This window comes from Lontra canadensis, unplaced genomic scaffold (genome assembly GCF_010015895.1).
Source record: "Lontra canadensis isolate GAN:19392208 unplaced genomic scaffold, GSC_riverotter_1.0 scaffold14, whole genome shotgun sequence".
In the NCBI taxonomy this organism is placed as follows: Eukaryota; Metazoa; Chordata; class Mammalia; order Carnivora; family Mustelidae; genus Lontra; species Lontra canadensis.
The window spans coordinates 19,035,131-19,055,182 of NW_022631008.1; the positions used below are offsets into that span (position 1 = coordinate 19,035,131).

The 20,052-nt window shown below is 34.9% G+C and overlaps 1 protein-coding gene across 6 annotated transcripts in view; it reads left to right on the forward strand.

The window, feature by feature from the left end:
- GRIK2 (glutamate ionotropic receptor kainate type subunit 2) overlaps positions 1-20,052 on the forward strand; it is a 638,416-nt gene that overhangs the window by 424,385 nt on the left and 193,979 nt on the right. For all 6 annotated transcript variants that reach the window (XM_032858212.1, XM_032858210.1, XM_032858211.1 and 3 more), the window contains one exon: positions 12,047-12,253. In XM_032858212.1, the coding sequence (XP_032714103.1) occupies positions 12,047-12,253 (207 nt within the window). The remainder of the gene's footprint in view (positions 1-12,046; positions 12,254-20,052) is intronic.

A 20,052-nucleotide genomic window follows, 5' to 3' on the forward strand; every position in this document is an offset into this window, starting at 1 on the left:
TTGTTTGTTTTGTTTGTTTGTTTTTTATTAAATTCCAGAGTTCCTAAAAAGTACATTCCTAAGCTCTAACGATCTTTTCAGCCTCTTCACTGTTTCTGGGTTTGCTTTTGCTCAACAGTGGCACTTGGGTGGTTGCAACTTTTGCAAAGACAAAAATATTCACTATTCTTTAAGAGAAAATTTGCTTTATACAGAATTCACATAAAAATATTTGTTTAATGAATGCATGGATTGATGGAATGGTGGATGAAATATTAACTGGAAAACAAAAATACTTTACATTTATGTTTTATCATGAAGTTATCAAATGTAGATATTTACAGAGTTTTATCTGATGCTTCTGAAGCATCAGATAAAAATTTAGAATTGTACTCTTAAGAGAATGGTAATTCATTGACCATTTTTAGAGTTGCTATTTTTACCTATAGGTCACTGTTCCATACAGAAATGGTGATGGCCTCTTAAAATTAAAACATGCCAATTGGAAATATGTACTAGTATTGGGGAAGCATTCCAATTGTTATCATAAGCTTGTTTCTTTTGTTCCTAGATCACATCAAACATTATGTATTCTTAATCTACCCAGAAGTATTGCCTTTTAGATCAATAGATAGGCCATGATCAGATACAGTGAGTTGATAACTTGTTTGCTGAAGAACTACCCATCTTAGTATTGCTCTCCATGGTAATGTCCTTTCATCCTTAATCTTCCTTTTAAAAGTATAATTCTCCACTTTGCATTCTTTTGAGTATGCCAGGGCAAGATGTTGAGGTCTTTTTTTTTTTTTCCTTCTCATGTTAATGTGTTAAGTTCTACAGTTTTACAGAGCTGACTCCCCTTCCTCAGGAGCCAACGTCAGCAGCACCGTTGCCCCTGCCCTTCATGCCCCCCATTCATTAGCCTTCCACTTCCAATCAACTTCATAGCACCCACCTTGATCTCCTTGAGAACCAAGCTGCTCTATGATAGTATTATTTATGATTTAATGCTTTCAGTGTGAAGACAGTGTTAGGATACATGGAGTATGTACACAAGACTAAGAAGATTGAGGGAGAGAAGTGATTCTCAGGAACACATGAACTGCTCAGTTTTAAACTTAATCTACATGATTTCATTTTAATCTGGTATTATTGTGACCATAGTGCCTTTTTCATTTAAGCCATAGGAATGCTATTTTTTTAAAAGGTGTGTGTGTGTGTGTGTGTGTGTGTGTGTGTAAAAGAGAGAGAGAGAGAGAGAGAGAGAGAGAGAACACTGTCTTCATTAAGGAAAAATCAAGAACCATTAAAAATATCTTTTAAATATTTTGATACTCTGCTAAGTTGAGAATATTATTACCTAAAGCAACTGGAGTTTCAGCTGGTTGCCATTGAAAAGTTTTCTTGTCATAAGGATAAATTCAGAAGGAGATTAAGGCTAACTGAATATTCATTTCTGTTTTCCCAAATAAATTATTTGAGGGTCACTATGTCATAGATCCTGCTCTAAAATAATACATAATCATATGTCTAAAAAATGTACTATATGGCAATATTTCCCTTCTGGTAATTAATGAAACAAAGTAGCCAAGTGAATAATACAGAATACTGTAAAATAGATGAGAATCCAAATTCACCACTAGATTGGGAGTTCCAGAAGGGCAGAAACTTTTCTGTGTTGCTTTGTTTTTCATTGTTGCATATCTCATGCCTAAAATGGCAATAATAGTTCAATACAGATTGGAATAAATAAATAAATTAGTTAAGTTAGCCTTATCCTTGAAATGAAAAGGGATATTTTATACATTTCTAAAATTAAATTGCATTTTCATGACCCTATCTTTTGAATATCGTGAGTAAGACAGTGATAGTTCAGGGATTAACATATGAAAAAATAATTTAACTCTAGGTAAGGGCTGAAGGATATGTGAGCTATAACTTAAAAATTATGAAGTTTTATTATATTTAAATAAACCATTTTTTTCCCCTCAACCTTAAGACATATTTCACTTTTTTAGAACTTCATTTTGGTTATATTCTTTGCCAACTCCCAGTCTAATGCAGATAAAAATACATGAGTTATTGGGTTCCTTAAAACTGGGGTTGATAGTGGAAATGCTGACAAATCCTTATTACAGATGCCAGTGGAATGAAGTGCCTTTACCTCTAGCAAACGCTGATGTGGAGATTTAAGACTATATGAGAAATCAGTAAAGTTGCCCAGGAGAGTTTTATCATATTATTCATTGAACTCAGTATGTGGTACAGTAATTGCTTCTGGTACCATTTTTCTTTTACTACATGAGGTTATTATTTATCCTTGTGCTATATGAAACAGAGAAAGAGAGTCTAAAGGAGAGTCATAACTCGATGTAAACTATCTTGTGACACAGTATAGCTGGAGATAGGAATCACAACTGGAAAATGGTGTCTTACTTATCAGAATTAAATATGGGAAGAATGATATTTGACATTGTGGAGATCCATAAATACTAGAAAGATGCACTCAGACCACATTTTTTTTTCTAGTGGTATGAAAAGCTGTGTAAAATATATACCTAAATACACTTCAATCTCATAGGAATCAACAAACTTATTTGCCCATGACAGAAATTTTCTTATTGGCTTATATGTGATTAAAATCAAGTTAATAGGTTCACTAGTTACTAGGAAAACCTGAACTAATGAGATTTAAATAGCATAATAAAATTTTTTTTTTTTTGCTCTGCTTTTGTACCTTTTGCACAAAATCCCTCATGTGCCTCAAATATACTTCAGTAATCACTAACTCTCATCATATTTTTCCTAATGTTCAAGTGAGTTTATGTAAAAAATATACCATAAATATTTTGGAAGAAAATTTTAAATAGAGACAATGATGACTTGATAATGCAAATGGGGAAAAAGCATTTTTTTTAGATAATCATATATTGCTACCTAAATCTGTTGGGCTTAAAATATGCTATTTTTGCAAATTCTTAAAGAACTTTTATGTTAGAAATGTGTTCTTACTTGGACAGGAGATCATTATTATGAAGAAAATGAATTTTTTGGATTATGTATTTACTTCTTTTCTGCAATATTGTTTTGACTGCATTGTTCAATTAGTAAGTGTATTACCAGTTTGCATGCATGACGTTAATCTAGTAGCTAATCTCAGTTGATTGATAAAATAATAAAGTCATAGGATATATATGAAGTTACCTAATGAGCTATGTGCAATTATGCATTCACATGGAATTTGGTAATGATCACTAGAAGCAGTTTAATGTGGAAAGTATGGTGTGGTGGTAAATAGTAAAATAGTCTGACTCCCTGGGTTGTATGCTGGCTATTGACCTTGGGTACAAACACTTTTACCCTCAGTTTCTTCATCTGTAAAATAGAAATAATATTAATGATTTCATATTGTTATAGTGAGAAATACACAAGTTTATCCAAGGAAAGCACCCAGAACAGGGTCTGGAACAAAATTGGTTCTTGGAAAATATTAAATAGTTCTATTACTTAGTGTATAGAGCTTGATAAATGGACAATTTTTGTGACTTAAAAAAAAAAAAAAACCACATCCATTTACTTATAAATCAGAAACTAAATGAAATCAAGAATGAATTTAAAAGGATTAATGTATTATACCAATGTGTTTCTTTTGATTTCCATTCCATTAGCCCCAAATACTCAGGCTATCCCCTCTTCTGTAGGGGCATATGCTAAGTTCTTCTCAAATCTCTAACTTTCTGCCCATGGGTTAGGAACCTGAGGATATGTGACCACACGGACCCAATTCTCATAGGAGAATGTATCTCTTTTATCATATTTTGTTTCAAGTTCAAGTTTCCTTGGCTTCCCCAGTTGAACAGAGTAATCTATTTCCACTCAGTTCAGTATAGTAGTCATTTTATTTGTAAGCCTGCTTTGTGCCTGGTGATGATTTTGGTGTTTTTGATGGAAATTTAAGTAATTACCATGCCATATAAACTGCTCAAGAAGTATCTTCTGAACTATACATATATGTATATATCAGCAATTACTACTCAATAAAATAAATATTAAAATATTCAAAAGTTTTCAAAAATTTTCTGTGGAGGAACCAGAAAAAGAAACACCTGAATATCCCTAAAATGTAAATACCCAGCAAAGAAAGCTGTTTAACTGCAAGGCTTCTTCCTCTTCCAAGGTATCAAGGGCATTTAAATTGTCATTCATGGAAATGTGTTATCTAACTTAAAAGAATCGCATGCCACTAAAAGTAGAGAGGAATGATAGTATTATTATCCAAATAACAACTGTAGGGGAGGAAGAAAACCATATTTATCACATTGGTAATACTTTCTGTGCCCCTAGAGAATTAATTTTGTATGTAATTATATAGTACTTAAAAATTAGACAGGAGGGCGCCTGGGTGGCTCAGTGGATTAAAGCCTCTGCCTTTGGCTCAGGTCATGATCTCAGGGTCCTGGGATCAAGCCCCTCATGGGGCTCTCTGCTCAGCAGGGAGCCTGCTTCCCTTCCTCTCTCTCTGCTTCCCTTCCTCTCTCTCTGCCTGCCTCTCAGCCTACTTGTGATCTCTGTCAAATAAATAAATAAAATCTTAAAAAAAAAAAAAAAGACAGGATTCTTACTGTCCTTTACCTTAGGTAAACCCAAATACCCAGCTGTGAATTTATAGCTAAAAATTAATTTCTGATACTTGTGTGCTTGACATAATTCCATTTAAAAATCCAGCATATGTAGATTTTCTATAAATGCTCTTATGGTATAGAAAGCAACATAAAATAATGGGAAAATCATGTATTTTGAAATTTAGAAAACCTGAGTTTTTAATTTTGCCTCTTTTTAGCATCCTTTTGTCTCTTCTTAGCTATGTGACCTGGGAAAATTATGTAGCCTCTCTGAAAAATAACAACTAATAAAAGAAGCTAGTGAAATAGTCCTACTGGTAAATAAAATAGTCCAACTAGTAAAACAGTTGAAATAGGAAAATAATTCTAATAAAACTCCATTCAAGCATATGAAAAGATGTTCAATATCATATGTCCTTAGGATTTTTTAATTAAAGCAACAATGGAAACCACTACATACCTATTAGAATGGCCAAAATCCAGAACGCTGGCAACACCAAATGCTGGTGAGGATGTGGAGCAATAGGAACTCTCCTTCATGGCCAATGGAAATGTGAAACAGTACAGCCACTTTGTAAGAAGACTTACAAATATCTTTGTAAGATATTTGGTGATTTCTTACAAAGGTAAACATACTTTTATCATATGATCTAATAATGGAATGCATTGGTATTTTTCCAAACAAGTTTTATCAAATTTATATCTGTACAAATACCGGCACATGGATGTTTATAATAGCATTATTCGTAATTGACAAAACTTGGAAGCAGCCAAGATATACTTTAGTAGGTGAATGGTAAATGGATAAATAAAACATGGTACATCTAGACAATGGACTGTCATTTAGCACTAAAAAGAAATGAGGTATCAGCTATGAGAAGATATGGAGGAAACTTAAATTGTCTATTACTAAGTAAAAGAAGTCAATATGAAAAGGCTGCATACTGCTTGAATCCAACTATATGAATTCTGGTAAAGAGAAAATTATAGAAACACTAAAAAGATCAGTGGTTATCAGATGTTAGAGGGGAGAGAAGCATGAATAGAGCACAAAGGATTTTTAGGGCTATGAAACTCTTCTGTGTGATACCTCAATGATGGACTACAATGTATCATTCTATATCTGTCAAAAACCATTGAAAGTACAACCCCAAGAATGAACCCTAATGGAAGGTATAGTCTTTGAGTGGTAATGATGGGCACCTGGCTGGGTAGCTCAGTTGGTTAAGCAACTGACTCTGGATTTTGTCTCAAGTCATCTCAGAGTTATGAGACTAGGCCTGCATTGGACTTCACACAGAGTGGGGAGTGTTGTTGAGATTCTTTCCTCCTCTCCCTCTGCCCCTCCCTATGCTCATGGCTCTCTCTTTCTGAAACAAATAAATAAATCTTTTAAAAATGATGTAACAATGTAGACTTATCCAAAATAACAAATGTATCACTTTGGTAGGGGATATTGATAGTGGGGGAGGCTAGGTATGTGTGGAATCGGGGGTATATGGGAATTCCTTTCCACTGAAACTTACTGTGAATCTATAACTGTGGTTCAGTTGGTTAAGTGTTCGAATTTTGATTTCTGCTCATGATCTTGGGGTTGTGGGATTGAACCTTCTGTCAGGCTCTGTGCTGGGCATGGAACCCACTTGGGATTCTCTCTCTCCCTCTCCCTGTGCCCCTCCATCCTCCCACTCTAAAAAAATTAAAAAAAAAAAAAGTCTATTAAAATCCATTGAAAATTATTGGGAAGCTAAAAATAATAAAATAATATTAAGAAGATGTTATTTATTAATTTCCATTGACTCAATTCTCAAAATAATTATAAAAGCATTGTTAAATCTACTTAGAGAAGAGGAAATTGAGTCAGAGAATTCACTAATTTATCAATCATTTATTCCCTTAATATTTACTTAGCATTTACTATGTGCCAGGCAGTGTTAAGCATGGGAGATACTAAAATGAAACAATATGGATATTATTTTCCAAGGAAGTGAGACAAACAAAAAGTAAGTCAACAAATAAAATAACTTAAAAATGAATTAATTGAGGAGATAAAGTGTTGAGATACGGAATAATAGGAATCTCTTTAAATTAGTTCAGGAAAGGTTTCACATTTAATTTGAACCTTAAAGGAAGGAAGGGAGCTCACCATTTGAAGAACATTATAGGCACATAGTACAATATGTTAAAAGGCTCTGAGGCAGAAACTTGCTTTTTATTTGAGAAACTGAAAGAAAACAGACTATTTAGAATTTAAGGAAAAGATGAGATTGAAGAGGGAAATGTGTAGACTATAAGCCTTCATAATGAAAAATTTATTCATTGAACACAATTCCTGAGTGTGGTTAATGACATATATTAATGAATGTAATCTCCAATGTCCTTGCATGAAAGAAATACACACTCCCCAAAAAGTTAATTTAAATAATAATAAGTAAACAGATAAATAAATAATAAAACTTCATATTAAAGTAAATGAAATGGGAAAAACAAAACATTTGCAAACAAAGCAATAAGTTATAAGGAAACATATATTTATATACTATAAATATGCATATTATATATATGTATATGTATATACACACACACTATTTATATCCAGTGCTGAAGAAGCAATATTTGAGCAGAGACCTGAATGATGAGAATGATCTTAGGAAAGATCTTTCCAGTCAGAAATTGGGGGCAAGGAAGGCAAGGCAAAGACCTCAAGTCAGGAATGAGCTTGGCAAGTTTGAGGAGCAGAAGGAAAACTAATATATCTGGAATATAATGAAAGAGGAATGAAAAGCTAGGGTCAGAGAGGAAAGTGTGTAGTACTGTGACCACCAGGGTAAGCAGTTTTGCCTTTTTTTTTTCCCCCCAAGTTTCAATAAAAAGCCACTATTGGGTTTTAAGCAGATGCATGATGAAATAATGTTTAATTTTTAAAAGATCACTATGACTTTCTATGGAAAATTGAGTATGGGAACATAGAAATGGAAAGTAGAAGTAAGAGACTACAATAGGAATCTACAGGGGAAATAAAGGTTACATGAACCATGTTGAAAGCAGGGGAAATGGAAGGAACTTGATAGGTTTTCAGGATTTCCAAAGGATAGAATGGAGAGTTAGAGTGATTTCCTGGCTTTTGACTTAATCAATTTTATGAGTGCTGGACTCATTTGCCAATGTGCAAACAAGTGGTAAAACAGATTTCAGGGGTCATGGCAAGGAAGTTGAATATTATTCTAAATGCATTGGGTCATCTATTAGTTGGTTTGAAGTAGTAGTGGGGATATAATTACATATATACTTTAAGATCTTATGTTGTTCTTTAGTGAATGAACTAGAAGAAAGGGAAGCAAGTATGATGCCTCAGTAACTGGTTTGAGTAACTGGGTAGGTGATGGTGTCATTTTTTTTTTTTTTTTTAATCAGAGAAAAGGTATACAAGTTTTAAGAAAAAGATGAATTCCATTTGGGGCACACTAAATGTGAGATATCTATGAGACATTAAGTGGTACCGACAATTGCTTGCTGAATATGTGTGTCTAACGCTTACTAGGAGAGGTCTGGGTCAGGTATATAAATTTTGGAATCATCAGTTTAAGATGTTATTGAATTTAGGGGTGCCTGGGTGGCTCAGTGGGTTAAGCCTCTGCCTTTGGCTCAGATCATGATCTCAGGGTCCTGGGATCGAGCCCCACATCGGGCTCTCTGCTCAGTGGGGAGCCTGCTTCCCCCTCTCTCTCTGCCTGCCTCTCTGCTTGGATTGCTCTCTCTCTGTCAAATAAATAAAAGCTTAAAAAAAAGATGTTATTGAATTTAATATGTGTGGGTAAGGTCATTTAGGGACAAATTTAAAAAAAAATGGAAAAGGGGCTATAACCAAGCGTAGAGAATCATCAACATTTAAAATAAGGTAGAAAAACAAACAAAAAACCCCAAAACAAAAAACACTAGCAAAAGATCCTGAGAGGAGTTCCCATTGTGGTAGGGGGGATGCCAAGGAAGAATGACATGCTTAGAGAGGAGAGTGTTAAAATGTGTGTGTGGGTGAGTGGGGAGGGTGACAGTTCATTTTGCAAATGCAGCTGAGAGGCTGAGTAAAAAGAGAATAGAGCTACATCTCTTGGATTCAGCAAATTGGAGGTCCTTAGTGTTGTGTCAAGATCAGTTAAGTGGAGTAAGTCTAGAAGTCACTCCAGTGGATGGACAGATAACTGGAACATTAAGGTAGCATGTGTAGACAAATATTTCTGGATAGTTGTCTATAAAGAGAAAGAGAAAAATTAAGCTGTGGCAGAAGGGGTCACAGGACTAAGTGAAGGCTATTGGAACAAGTATATATACTTTGAAAATGATTCCATGTGAAGGGACAGATTGGTTATGAAGGAGATACAAGATAACTCAGCTAATCAGGACTTGGAGCAAGTGAAATGTGGTGGGAATATACTATGTATCATCCTTTTTGTCCTCAGATCCATCCTCCACTTTTCTTCACTCTATGGTCTGTCCCAGGTGTCTGATTTGTGTGGATTACATCAATAGACTCATGTATCCCCTGGCTTTTGATTCAGTTTAACCAGTGGGAAGCCCCAGCAAGAGATCAAAGGGAGGGAGACAAATGAGGTCATGGTTTCTATTTCCATGGAAACATTCTGTAGTTAGGTTAGACCGGTTGTATTTCTCAGATGAAATCACTACTCTGCTCAAAGTGGCATCCTGTTTTGGAACCCTGACTAATACAAAAATCAGAATATAATTATTAGGACTGGCCCAATAAGCAGAGTTCTAGTTCCTCTATAGCAGGAGACAAAGAAAGAGAAAATGAATACAGGTAGATGAGTTTGGTGGGGTTTGCTGTGGACATGTAAAGGCATGGATGTCATTGCTTTTGTTTTCTTACTGAAGTGATCAACTAAGTATTAGAGTAGAGGGTTGTGAGGTTAAAGAAAAATGGATAAAATGTTCACCTCGTAGAGTTTGGAAATAGATCCTACCATAAAATGTTTGAGGGTATTAATTGTGAGTATAAACAGTTAGTATTGTTTAGCTCTTTGGGAGTAGGCATAGAGGAAAAGAAATGTCATGTAAGGCATATTTTTTGTAAGGCCAAGTACTCCAGCACAAAAGTGGTGAAAGTCTTGAAGATGTGTATAGCATAGAAATTATGCTAATGGACCATGAGACCTAGGCCAGACAAGGTTTGGAAGTCAGAAGTGAGGTTAAAAGGGGATTGATGGATAGTGGGAAAGTATAGGGGTCACTGAGTTAGAGATCTGTATAGGACCAAAGAATGGTAGGCATGGGTGTGATTGAACAATGAGCTAGATGAATGGGCCTTAAAAAATCTTAATATAGAGATAGATCATTTTCTGACCATTGCAGAGTGTGGCTGTGGTCATGGGAGAGGGAGGCTAATTCCAGTGAGGGAAAGGATTTGGCAATGAGGGGGTAAAAGGACTGAGACACCATGTTGGATGCTTCATGTAGGTGGATTTTGAATATATAAAGAATAATGATAAGAGTCGGTAAATAAAGCAAAATTGTCATCCAGTAGGTAAACATTTGAGAAGTACAGGCTTCCCTTCCCACTTAGTACATCTTCTGGTTCAGATTTCATTGGATAACAGCAACTGTAAAGAGAGAGAGCATGGTATAGTAAAATGGCATGAGCCTTAGAGGAGCAGAAGCATGAAGGAGGGAAGAAATGATCTGGGGTAGCAATGAGGGGCAAGGAGGACACCAAATGTGCCTTTGTACCTGAAGGATGGGAGGCGATGATGATGTCCATGAAAGAGGGCTGAAGGAGAAGCACTGTTATTGGGATATGGTCCAATAAAGCAGAAAGATGAAAGGGCATTCCAAAAATTAGTTGAAAATGTGGAACAATGTGCTGATCTCTAAGCAGGAGTTCTGTCATACAGTGACAGTTTGTGGGAACATGAGAAGAACAGCAACTGGTCAGGCTAGAGGATCTATGAAACAGTGGAGGGATAAGCCAGGTCAACAGGGTTGGGAAGAAAGATGGAATTAGTCTTGTTTCTGAGATGTGTATGGGCAAGAGGACACATCATATCCAAAATGAGGTGTAATGACCCTCATGGGATGATTGTTGTTCTCCAGAGGTTGGGAAGAGGGTAATCACCTTTCTAGACAGACTGGCATGGCAACCTCCTCTAAATTTTCCACTCCACAGTGTCTTTCCCTAAGAAAGCGCCTTCCAGAGCCTTTACCCATGGTCAGATATTAAGTAGTAGAGCCAGTTGCACTCTGGTTTACTTGCAGGATACCATGTTCTTCCTGCCCCACAAAAATATGTTAACACATGGATTCTCTTAGTACTTAATTAAACATATGAGTTTTTAACAGGGCCTGTTGTGCAGAGCCTGTAAGGCTCCTCACTCTCTATTCATTCTGACCTTATTCAACTGATTTCCTCACCTCCTGGATGTGACTTCAGTCACACTGATGGCAGTAGTCCTCTTTCTGGAACACTCCAGTATCATATTGCCCTCAGGGCTTTTACTTGCTGTGTCTTTGACCTGAAATTCTCTTCTTTCAAATTTTCAAATGGCTAAACTCTTTCTCATCTTTTAGGTTCTACCTCATTTCTCCTCTCCTCAGTAAAGACTTCCAGACATATTACTCAATTTTGTCTTGTCCTCTTTTATCTTGCCAAGAACCTTGAAGTTGTTCTGTATCCTATTGCCCTATTTTATGCTTTTATGTCATTTATCAGCATCAGAAGTTATGTGTTCTATTTCTTTAGACATTTATTATTGATTTCTTCATCTATATCATGAACTTCATGACTCAGAAATTTCTCTTTTATATAGAGGAGGGCTGGCTCATAGTAGGTGTTCCCTAAAATGTTGTTGTATGAATGCAGAAACCCTTGATAAATGTTGTTTCTTTTTCTATATTCCAAAGTAAGTTACTTTTTTCCCCTATAAATATAGTAGTTATAATTTTCATATTTGTTAGGACAAAATGTGGTAATATGTAAGAGTCCCTACTCCAGTTTTTAGAGCATAGTAGGCAATTAGGCAGTGAGTTTTTATCATTCTTTCATTGATACATCCCCCTGAAATAGAACAGCAGATATTGAATAAATGATGTGATTCAAGTGGGGATATTGCAATCATGTGAAATTGGATCTTATGTTTACTTATTTTATAGCATATATGTTATTTTTCACATATGATAGAAGATAAATAATATCATATTTTTATTATATAGTCATGATGAAATTATTATAGTCACATATTCTCTTTTGAAGTACAAATATTCCCAAAGTAGTCTGCCTTCTTAAGATTTCACCTTATATTAATTACAATTAACAGAAAATAAAATTGACTGTTATTCTAAATTAATGTGAGATATTCTGTCTTCTAAGGAAAGCTACAATTCTCATAGTTTTACAATTAATTAATACCTCCTATCTTCATGTTTACTATTTCCAGGAGGAACCCTATGTCCTGTTTAAGAAATCTGACAAGCCTCTCTACGGGAATGATCGATTTGAGGGCTACTGCATTGACCTCCTCAGAGAGTTATCGACAATCCTTGGCTTTACGTATGAAATTAGACTTGTGGAGGATGGGAAATATGGAGCTCAGGATGATGCCAATGGACAGTGGAATGGAATGGTCCGTGAACTGATTGATCATGTAAGTGTCTTTTCTGATTACTGTCATTACCTCTGGTAGTTTGCTAAAAGATTTACTTTTTAAAAATTTTTTGAATGTCAGGGTTTAATGACAAAGAGCAATAATATATTTCAAGTATGTATTTTCTTAAATAATAAAGTAGATATTATTTTTGCCCTTAAATATAAAGAATCTAAGAGGGATGTTTGGTTCTATTAGAAAGAGGTGTCTGTTATAAATTAACTAGTATGTAGTGATTTAACACCTTAAAATATTTAGTCCTAATTTACAAATTATAATGTGGGTACCCAGCAATTTATTTCTTTTTCCCCTTTATAATGCTAAGTTCATAATCAACAATAAGAATGAGTGATGCAAACTCTAAATTTTGTGATAAAAATTTCCTAAACTAGGATAGGATACTTATCTTTATTTTTTTTTTTTATTTTTGATACTTCTTATCTTTAGAGAATAGGATAGTTCTTACTTTAGAGTAGAAATGAAAGCAATCCAAAAGGATGGAATATGATACTGTATAAAAATAATTCAAATGTATTAAGCATATGGAAGCAGGAGGATAAACATTTTATTTATTTATTTAGTTAGTTGAATAAGCCAGACATTCCTTCTTTGGCATTATTTCATAACTTATAATTTTATCATTGATAATGTTCATTTATTATGAAGGCATTATTTCATAATTTCTCAGTCAGTAGTGTCAATTAATTCATCCCTTTGAAATATGCTCTTTTATCTTAAAAAATAATAACTTTGCATTTGGTTTTGTGTTTTGTAACATTTAAGCTTATTTTGACATTTTCCGTAATATTAAGGCATGTAATTCTTGCTAAATATTCTATAAAATAACAAAATATACGTTCCTTTAAAATAAAATGTGAACTGTACCCTAAATAAAAGTTCTTATTAATGGAAGTAGCATATATAGGCAATTTTTGCAGCATTTTGAAATACTTCATTGCTATTAATTACAACACTTATTATCAAGAGTAAGGGAATAAGGGAGATCTGAATCTATCTATATGTGTGTATGTATGTATGTATGTATGTATCTAACTATATTTCATCTTTCTATCAAGAAGTAGATATTAGGCTTTGGTTAGAAGCAGAATAACAATAAAAATAAACAATCATTTTTAAAATATATTTTTTCTTTTTTTTTTTTTTTTAAGATTTTATTTATTTATTTAACAGAGAAATCACAAGTAGGCAGAGAGGCAGAAAGAGAGAGAGGGGGAAGAAGGCTCCCTGTCGGGCAGAGAGCCCGATGTGGGGCTCGACCCCAGGACCCTGTGACCATGACCTGAGCCAAAGGCAGGGGCTTAACCCATTGAGCCACCCAGGCACCCCTAAAATATATTTTTCTTTAAATCTTCCACATACTTCTTTTAATGTCTTGAAATTTACTCAATAAGGTCCTAAAGTTCCAGACTCGATCAATTATTTTTAAAAAATTCTGCTTAAATGGTCCATTTATATTTTAACTTTGTAAAATCCATTAAAGATGATGACAATATATGATTTGGAACCAAATATAAAACTTTAAACTTTATGTTCACTTCTATTAATATAGCAGTAACCATCAAAAATCCAATTCCAGCTGGTTTAACAAAAATGTCAACTTGTATGCTTGCATCTTTGACAAGCCCAGAGGTGGTGTGGCTGGATTTTGCCTCAGTTTAGTCCTTGCTTCCTTGTATTTGTTTTACTCTTGGACACATGCCTCCCAACAAGTGTCAAGAACAATTGCCACCAGCAGTTCTAGATCAAACATCCAGGTAGAAGTAAAACACCTGAATGTTGTTTCATCGAGACCCCAAATTTGTTTTCATTGGCCTGAGGTAGGTCATAAGCTAAATCCTGAACGAACTATCCCCTTCAGCAGGAAGTGCCATTCTCACTGGATAGCTTGGGAGCATATATATTCATTTAAGAAATTAGGAGTTGGGGGTTAACCTCTTTTAAAACGATGTAGATTTAGATTTGAGGAACTGTGGAATTTTAAAGGAAAATTAGGATTTTTATACCTGAAGAAAGAAGAATGGATGTTGCACAGCTCAATACAATGGATATGCACTATCAGACCTTGGAATAAGTGGGTTGTATAAAGCTTTTATTTGAGTCAGAGCTCGGGAGTTTTAGATCATCAATGTCTTTATGTATATATTTGTCAGAGGTGCTCAGTTAATGCCCTTTAATTAAGATTTTTGAGATTCAAAATGGATTGAAGTTTTTTGTTTTCTAGAATTTTTTTCTTTTTGACTTATTATCCATGTTTCTTCAAGGAAATTAAAAGTAGAAAATGAGGTTAGGAAATAATGATTTAGATCTATGGCTTTAAAGATGACACACCAAGTAAGGGACTAGTAAGGGGGATATTATCAGTTAATACTTGTTTCTCAAGAAAATTACCTGTGGTATTGAGTTGAGACCACTGATGAGGGCTTCAAGTCACTGAGTCATTTTATTCTTCTTGGTGCCAAATCTGTCACTTCACCTTCCTTTTTTCCCTTACTAGTATTCCCTTTCTTGGTACCTTCCTCATGTCTCATATTGTCGACATAGCCTTGGTTTTTAATATTTAGCACAAGTCATATTAAAATAGAATGATGATTATAGTCGATATATTTTTCTTTGTACAAACTCAACCTGGTTTGCATATTTATGAATATGCTAATTTCAACAAAAAAAAATAGTAACTCTTACTGATAACCAGATAAATACCCTAAACTTCTTGCTTTCCTTGGATAAGCTTACCTTGTCTTGTAGCTTGATAACATTTCTCCTGCTGAAATTTTACCATTCCATGTCTTCAGCCCTGAGCCTTAGACCCATATATCAACCCACTTCTGTTATATTTTTGGCTTACATTTTTCATAAGCATCTCAAAGGTAGCATATTCCAGACTGAATTTATTATTTCTCTTTCTTGAGCCTTCCTTTCTGATGAGTTTCCTATATCAGGACATGGAGCAATGAGTCAATAGGTTTCCCAAGCCAAAATTTAGTAGTCCTTTTTTTAGTAGTCATTTTTAAATCATTTCTCACTCCACCATGTTCTATTGAGTGTGCTCCTTAAATAATTCCAAAACCTTCCTACTTAGCTCCATCTCCACTGTCATCTGGAATAATATCCCAATATGAGGTCCTTTTCCGTCTAATCCATTATCTCTGTGAGAGGTTTTACATGTGTGTATTACTGGAAGATTTTATGCAAGAAAAGGGCATGTTTCAGAAGGAAAATCTTATCGTGCTCTTTTCTTGCATAAAATCCTCCAGTAGTTTCCATTATTCTAAGGATATAGGACTGACTATATATTTATAAACCTTTCATATTCGGTCATTGTTTATCTGTTATGGAAATTTTCTTCTTACTATTCAGATCTAGTCTCAGATCTTCTCACCTTGCTTTCTGTATTGGAAGGTTGTCTTACCTGGAGTAAATCAATAGGGCTCCCAGAAAGAGATCTAAGGGAGGGAAAGAGAGTGAAGTCAGAATATTTATTTCCTTGCTCACTCCCTGAGCTGTTGCCTTGAGCTGGCTGCATCTTTACAAGGCACTTCACTTTCTCATTATGATCCCTGCTCTACACAAATCTCTCTCCTGTTCTCAGTTCCAATTTACACCCTACATAGCTTTATTTCTTCGGATCTTAGGGGTAGTTACAGTTCAGCTACTGTAAGCCTTGGGATCCTGCACTATCCCTTAAAATTTCCTGACACCAGAGGTCTTTGAAGTATGTTCCACAGATTCTCAGAATCAATATCAGTTTCAAACTTGCTAGAAATGCAAATTTTCAGGCCGTACCTTAGAATTACTAGATCTAAAACTCTGGAGTGGAGACTGGTAGTCTTTCTTTTAACAAGCCTCAGTGGTGATTCTGATATTCTCTGAAATTTGAGAATCAATATACACTCTAATTGGCACACCTTTCTGTATTTTATTCTCTTCTGCCCTATCCAGCCAAAGCCATGTGGACTTTTTCCAATCTTGTTCTCTTTTGCTTTCAGGTTAGTTCTCTGTGTACCACTGTCCTCAACCTCCACCTCAATCACTTCACCTGAATTACTTCTGTTTAACTTCAGAAACTCTTCCCCAGTGATGTTCCCCATCCCACCCCACAAAACCCACCTGCCATGAGTTTTCACATTAACCTTCTTGCATAACACCTGTCACACTTTAATTACCAGCTCAATATCTGTCATACTTGTTTAAATGTAAGTTGTATGATAGTTATACAATCAATCAGAACTATTTTAAGTGCAAATGTCAGAAACATGGCTAAAAATAGCTTATACAAATATAGTTTTTTAAAAGCCCCATGACACTAAAAACTCCAGTGGTGGTTCTCAATTCAAGTATAGTTGGCTCCAGGGTCTTAAAGTATGTCATTAATGACTGACCTCTCTTTTGCTACCTTATTGTCTCTTGGCTTTACTCTCCTCTCCATATGTTTTATTCTTAAGTACTATCTTCCATATGGTAACAAAGGTGAACTATGGTAGCTCTAGGCCAATGGTTATCAACCTCGGGGATTTTTTTTGTTCTTTTGGTTTTTTGTTTGTTTAGTTTGTTTCTGGCCCCCAAAGGCATTTTTACTATCTTAAGGAGGTGGGGGGGCATTGCTACTACCGTCTAAAGGTAGAAGCTAGTGGCGCTAACCTCTAAACAACGTGCAAGACAGCCCTTCACACACAAAAAGAATTATTTGGCCCTAATCATCAGTCATGCTGAACTAAAGAAACTCTACTCTGGGCTGACCTGGTCCTTAAAGCCCTCCTTTTGAAAGAGATAGAGATCTTCTTTTGCCAAACTTTCTGCAAAACCCATGGTGGGGGTTTAGGGTAAGGTGGGATGGGTATCAGTTGGGTCAGTTTGGATAAGGTGCTCATTCTCTGAACTAATCCAAAAGGCTAAAATTAGGGAAGTGGTAGTTGGAGTAGCCAGACTTGGGTCATGCGTCCATACCTGAAACTATGGGCTAGAACCCATCTAAATTACACTACTTATTTTTATATAAGTTTGGGTGCAGAGGCAACTAATATTTCTATATATATGAATATATATATATATATATATATATACATATATATATATATATATGAACTATGTGCCAAATCATCTTCAATTTTGTTTTGTTTTGTTTTTGTTTTTGTTTAGGCTTTACTAGGTTAAGTAGAAGGGAGATAGCCATCAAGAGGCTGTATTTATACAAGCATGGTGTTGGGGAAATACAATTAAAAATAAAACCTCTTTCTAACCTAGAAAACCTTTTCATAAAGGTAGATGAAAAAAAATAATTTTATTAATGAATAGGCATTAAACCAGAATGGAATGCGCACCAAAAGCAATTCACTAAGAGATTGAAAAACAAAGAAATCTCACCCTTCTTAATAGCCAGGAAGACACAACCCATTGCATATATGTTCTCAAGATAAACAATACCTAGTCCTCAAGTAAGAAGGCTTAAAAACACCATTAATTACATATGGTTCCTCCTAAATTCATTTGGAAACCGGGATGAACATCTGTGTTTCCTAATTGGTTTTATACAATAGAAAAATAAACTTTCAAGTCTTTATGAGAAAGGTAGGTCTTAGGCTCCCACCCACCAAAATTAGGCTCCTCCTCTCCCACAAAAATTTGGAAATAGGGTGTTATCTTCTATGGTGATTACATTTCAAAAAGATACCCCCCAGATCCTTGGGAAAGACATTCCTAGGTCATAAAGCTGGAAAGAGGCTTAATTAACTTTTTGAAGCTTTATATATATCTCAAAGAGAGAAAGGACTTACCAGTTTTCTAAAGTAAATGTTCTCAGAAAAGGGGAGGGGATTTATTCCTTTATTTTCAATAGGGAGAATTGAGCCTCCTGTGTTTAATTTGTATTTGCCCTTACAGTTCCGAATCTATGTTATTTTAGTAAAACCTGTCTTAACCACCTTCTTCTCCATCTCTCCTTTTTAAAAACATTTTAAAAAAAGATTTTATTAATTTATTTGACAGACAGAGATCACAAGTAGGCAGAGAGGCAGGCAGAGAGAGAGGAAGGGAAGCAGGCTCCCTGCTGAGCAGAGAGCCCGATGCGGGGCTCGATCCCAGGACCCTGGGATCATGACCAGAGCCGAAGGCAGAGGCTTTAACCCACTGAGCCACCCAGGAGCCCCTCCATATCTCTTTTTTGAGAAGATCCTCAAAGTACAGAGCTTGGTATAATCTCTCAAATTTATAATGATCTAATGAGAGATGATTCCTTGGTGATGTAACATGAAGATACAAGAAAGATATTACAGAACACAGCTCCCTGAGGCAGTCAGTCCTTAAAAAGTCACAAGCCTTCCCCTGAAGGCACCTTACCCTTCCATCATCTCCATGGTAAGCCTGCACAACACGGCACACTAGTAAGTCCCTGTTAAGGCAGATGTGAGTTCAAATCCTAATTCTTCTGCTACGTAGTTTTATGCCTTGGGCACATTGCCTTAAACCCTTTGTTCTCAAAAATAAAATAGGGATAATGTCATATTAATAATTAGTATGATATACATATAAATTCCCTAATGCAGTGCTTGACATGTAGATGATAAACAATACAGACACATTAAGTATGAAATTTGTGTTTTCTTACTTATTCTTTCTACTATATTGTTAATGAGCATGCTGGCTGAGGACTAAAACGTAAAACATGTAGACACTATTACAATGTGAAAAATGTAGGGATTAGGGTTCCTATTGATATTAATTTTGTATCAGAGTCCATAATATTGGCATTAAGTTTTAATAATAAAACTGTTAATTAGAACTTTTGATGTTCAGTTATCTCATTCTACCTAAATGATCTATCTCTGGTGATTTTATATTAGAATTAAATATAGGGAAAAATTAATAGAAAGTCAAATTCAGTGTGAGATTAGCAATAGGCAAGATAAATTGGTGGGGAGGGATGATATTTAGGATACCGGCAAAGGAGAGACACTCAGTTTAAAAAATTACTATTTAATATGTATATTTTTAAAATCAAAGTAATCATTAGAGGTAAAATCAAAACATGTTTGGACCTCTTTGATTTATTTTATGCTTTGGTAATGTGTCAAATTTGAATTCTATTAAAACTGAAAGTAAATATCTATATTGTCCTTGCCTAAATCTTCTAAAATTTCAACCTAGCACTACTTAAATACATTTTTAAAATAAAGCTTACTCAGAAACAAATGATTTGGTAAATTTCAAAAAATGTTGATAGCATATGTCCTACTACAGAGGAAATAGAAGAGCAATCTAGGCAGTTTTCCTTTATATAGGTAACCTGCCTTTTTAGGTCTTTCCATCAGGCTATCTATTGAGTTTTAATGATGATTGGTGCCATAGGCCATTCTATTTGAAGTTTGTTGGGCGGCTATAAAAGTTGATATTTTTTGTGAGTCATCAGGCTAATTAAAATCTAAATAAGAGCACTAATTTACCTTATCAGTTCACTGCATCTATAGTCCTCTGTATGGTGTTATATACTTAGTAGTATTCATTTGCTTCCTATACTGAAAATAATCAGGAGACAAATGATTCAATTGTAGAAAGTGTTCAGCATTAAAGAATATTTTTTGAAAGAATGACATAAATGTTGGACAGTGTTCCACCACAAATGTTAAACTCAAGCACCACTCTCCTTAGAGAAAATGCTACATATTTTCCAAATGCTTTTATTTTTATGTTGCCTTTGAAAGCCCCAGTGAAAGTTTCTATTCAAGGACCAAGTAAAGAAATGCATTGTGGCGTCCTTTCCTTTTTGAAATTAAAGCATTCTAAGT